The 4,445-nt window shown below is 40.3% G+C and overlaps 1 protein-coding gene across 1 annotated transcript in view; it reads right to left on the bottom strand.

Moving 5' to 3' along the window:
- Window positions 1-4,445, bottom strand: part of LOC106817553 (collagen alpha-2(IX) chain-like) — a 36,480-nt gene that overhangs the window by 18,886 nt on the left and 13,149 nt on the right. The window contains exons 3-4 of the mRNA XM_014822227.1: window positions 780-857; window positions 455-490 (exon numbers count right to left, since the gene is read on the bottom strand). Of these exons, the coding sequence (XP_014677713.1) occupies window positions 455-490; window positions 780-857 (114 nt within the window). The remainder of the gene's footprint in view (window positions 1-454; window positions 491-779; window positions 858-4,445) is intronic.

The following is a 4,445-nucleotide window of genomic DNA, read 5'->3' as shown; positions in this document are numbered from 1 at the left end:
CACACACACACGCACACACGCACACACGCACTCACGCACGCACGCATGCGCGCACGCATGCACGCGGACACGTGCACACACACACACGCACACACGCACACACGCACTCACGCACGCACGCACGCACGCGGACACGCACGCACGCACGCACGCACACATGTACGCACGCACGCACCCACGCACGCACGCACGCACGCGTGCACGCACAGACACGAACACATCTGATCTATCGACACACGGCACATAGACTGGCGCAGCAGTTTCTCGTCCTCTCGGTCGTACACTGCTGCCCACGTCTTTGCAAGCGCGACGGGGACACTAGTAGCTATGATATCATCACGCTCGCGCTCTAAATCTCGTTCTAACGCTACGTCATCATCATCATCATTATTATCATCATCATCCACATGCCTAGCGACCATGCCAAGCGCACTCGGTTGCTATAGCAACGAACCGGAAATCCTGGATAGCCACGCTCGCCCTTTTTCCCCTGAAAAAGAAAAAAACAACAAAAGTCAGAAAATGTCGTCGTCCCGGCGACGAAAAGTTTCCCGCAGCCGACTGAAGATGGCGCTGTAGGTCCGCGGGCCGCGCAAACCGCGGGAAATTAACAGAATCGCGCGGAAAACGTGTGAACGTTCGAATATGCGACGCGAAAGCAGCCGTTGCTACTAACCGCTCCCCGCTATCGCGCAAAGCAACAGATTCCCAACGCCCCCTGCCGCGCCCCTCCTGCTACAGAAAGTTACGCGTTTGTGACGCTAGATGGAGCCACTCACCGGCGCTCCGGGCGGGCCACGAAGCGTCTGCAACACGTTGCGTAGTGTCCCAACCTCTCCCTTGTCGCCCTTTGATCCCTGAAAGCAGACAGATGAAATCGGAGCAAAACAACGACGAAGTGGCGGGGGAGGGGGAGAGCGACGCGGGCGGCCGCCAAAATCGCTGCACGGCGCAAACAAATTAGCGCAGTATGGCGGAACGAGATGGCCACCGCTGCGACGTCACGCGGACATGAGCAATGGGAAACCGGCAAAAACAATAGGCATATAGGGGGCGCTGATAGGCAACTGAGTCCTGAGCAAGAACAGCTGCGCGGTGTTTACAAGTGAAAACTGTACTGTACGTACCGTGTTCCGTTTTTCAACTAGGTGTTGTTTTTATCTGGGACAATGCCAACCGAATATTGTGTACTACATTGTGGGAAGAGGGGGAGGACATGCTTTCCTTGTACGTTTTAAGCAGCGACGTGTCTGGATTAGAGCTGTGAGACGATGAGAATGTAACTTCTCTGAGACCTTCCAAGTACGCGCGTGCATGTCGAGATCATTTTGATGAATCGGACTACGTTGAGACAACCTAGCTCGTATGGTATGTTGTTGTTTTTTATTAGCAGATTCAGTAATCAGTTGCCCTAATGTATCTTCGTTGTATAAGTATATTTCAAATCAACAGCTAATGCGAAACAAGTCTGACCAGGCTGCGAGATTAATATCAATACACATTTTCAATATATTACCATTTCTTGGAGGGCAATGGTACATGCTGTATATGGTGATATATATATATATCTAATTTTCTCTCTCTCTCTCTCTATGTATATATATATATATATATATATATATATATATAATTCTGCTATGGCGTTATTTTTTTTTTTCAGGAACTGCATCACTTTGAGGAGTTGAAATGCACAGCTGTTCTCTGCACGTTTTTCGCTGAAACAATCTGCGCTCACCCAGTTCTCTGGTGGCGGACGGAAAGAGTGAGCAAACTGCAAAGGGTTAACTCAAAGATCAGCTCAAGTTGGAGGACATTCAGCGGCTTAATGCCTTATTTAAATTGGTGCCGAGGATGAAGTTGTGGAAAGTACAGTAAAACCTCGTTTTATAACTGCCGTCCTCGTAATACCGCCAATCTCACTTATCGCCAGGGAAATGCCAGTTTACAGAGTATTTGTACGTAATTTAGCCTCGTAATAGCCGCCCCCCGTTAACCGCCAACCAACCAGCATTATGACTATGTACAATTCTATATAAATGCATTGAAAATAACACTCGTATATATTCCATCGAGTGTTGGTCGTGTATCGGTTGATCAGTTCTATGGTAACATACACAGCAGCCATCCATGCGAGTCCTATGTAATAGCAGTAGTATTTACGGTATGTACTAGTGTATAGTACTAGCGGTAGAGATTCCGCCCCAATCATCACTTAAAATGACTATTGCGAGATTTTTTGCTCAGAAAAAACTAAATATAGCTGAATATATGACAGCGAAAATATCACTGATTACACCAACATTAAAAATACTAAGATTTTATGCAGTTATAGCATAGCAAATTGGATATGAACACATCGTAACAGCAAATCCATTTTATTGTGTCGCGAAATGGTCTAATGGCGAGAATTAGTAAATTGTATTTGTGTTTGGTGATTAATTGAAAAACAAGTGCAATGAATTTGAGAGAGCCATGCTTTGTGCTATGGCAGATAAGCGTGGCCGGCCACAAGCTAAATCCACACTTCGCCTAGTTCAAAGATAACAGAAAACGAATGTTTTACGAGAAACTAGTTCGAAACCAGGGCGCCCCTTGTCAGAAAACTTCGTAAAGTTACGATTAATTTTAAGACTAATGTTAAGTGTAAGCGCGTTACAGCGTTAATACGCGTTGAGAGAAACCTATCGTACTAAACTTACTTAAGTGAAAACTTACGATAACAGGAACGGCTGCTGATTGGATGAGATTGATCAAAAAATTCAAATTCATACACATATAATTGTACATAACAGTAAATTTATGCATATTATGATGACTATTCACATATAAATAATATTTGATGAAAAACGACAGCGGTCTTGATTATTCTGCACAACAAGACAATTCGCACACTGTAACACGAGACGCGAGAGTCGTGTGGTCAGTGCAAAGTATTAAAACAAGAGAACAAATGCCATACGCCATTTGTAAATGTTTTGACACTTTTGTTTTGCTTCAGCGATCGGTAGATAATTAATGTTTTCGACGTGTTTTTCAAGAAAAACACATGATATTTACTTATTAATATAAAAATAATATCACTCTATAATTGTAATTCTTAGTCTAAATGTGTTATTTCCATCTTAATATTAAAGTTAAGGAAGGGTCTAGGATCTCTTTAAAGTTAAGAGAAAACTTACGAGAATTTTTAATTCTCTACTTTACCGAAGTTCTTGTCAACGCTCTAGAGAGAAAAAGTTAATGTTAAGGTTAATGTTAAGACTAATTTGTTTCTGACAACGGGCCCCAGTAGTTCGAACTGGCAGTTTTTTGTGAATACGAATTTCTAAGACATTTTATTGTTACTCTAAGACAATTGCGCTGTTACTCAGCAATCAACGGTAGGTTCATGAAAGTGGTGAAAACACTGAAAATTCTCGCAATAATCGCTTTAATACTCGGAGGTCAAATTCAGACTGTATTGCGATATTTTGAGTCGAACGCATGTTCTAATGAACGTGACATTTCTGCCGTGTCCCTTCTACCAATCTCGCATGGATTCACTCATTTCAGAATGTTCTAACGAAGTCAATTTTCAAGACTTTTTTTTATGAAAGATTGAACCCAGACTATCAAAATACTGCACGCGAAACTTAGATGTACATGTACATGTGCTGAAGCTCGCGGACTAACGAAAAAACACGAAACAACGATGAACTATAATATTTTTTTATTTTAATAGTAATTCAGTTATAAAACAAAGAAATTTGTTAATATTATTTTTATTGTCATGTGATTTTTTGTTTATAATCATATATCATCTATTTTGACTTGATTTTCTAAGCAACTGGAGCTATTTAGTGGTGATATTAAACCAATCCTAATACCTCGTTACAACGTCAATATTTCCCAAGTCCCGATGGTGCGGTATAACGAGGTTTTACTGTAATATGGATAATTTAGCAGGTAATAAATGAATTAGTAAAAAAGACATGTCATTAATTGTTTTTATTATCAATTAAACATATATTATTAATTTACATCACGACTTCAGTGCCTCCAAATTGCAAAATAAATTATTGTTTCTGTCTATTTTGCCAGTTTATGTTATAAAATACTGGACGAGCCGCATATAATAAGTAACAAATGCTTCTATTAATTATTCTAATTACCTATTTTTTGCTTATATTTAATAAGATTAATATATATATATATAATATATAATGTATATATAATATAAGATTTAAAAAAAAAATTATATACACACATATCCATATATTGGATGAAAGCATCATCTCGCTCTATTTCTATACATTTAAAGATACGTGTAAATGACAAAGTGACGTCGTTTCATATTAGTGCAAAGTAACTGTCCCTGGACTTCATGATATTAATCATGATTTTGTCTCAACCCATCATTGAATTTTTCAAGGTAGGGTACAGTAATATGGTCAATAACTGGTACA

Source organism: Priapulus caudatus, unplaced genomic scaffold (assembly GCF_000485595.1).
Source record: "Priapulus caudatus unplaced genomic scaffold, Priapulus_caudatus-5.0.1 Scaffold1766, whole genome shotgun sequence".
NCBI lineage: Eukaryota > Metazoa > Priapulida > Priapulimorpha > Priapulimorphida > Priapulidae > Priapulus > Priapulus caudatus.
The sequence above is the reverse complement of the archived record's forward strand: the minus strand, read 5'-3'. Positions and strand labels throughout refer to the sequence as shown.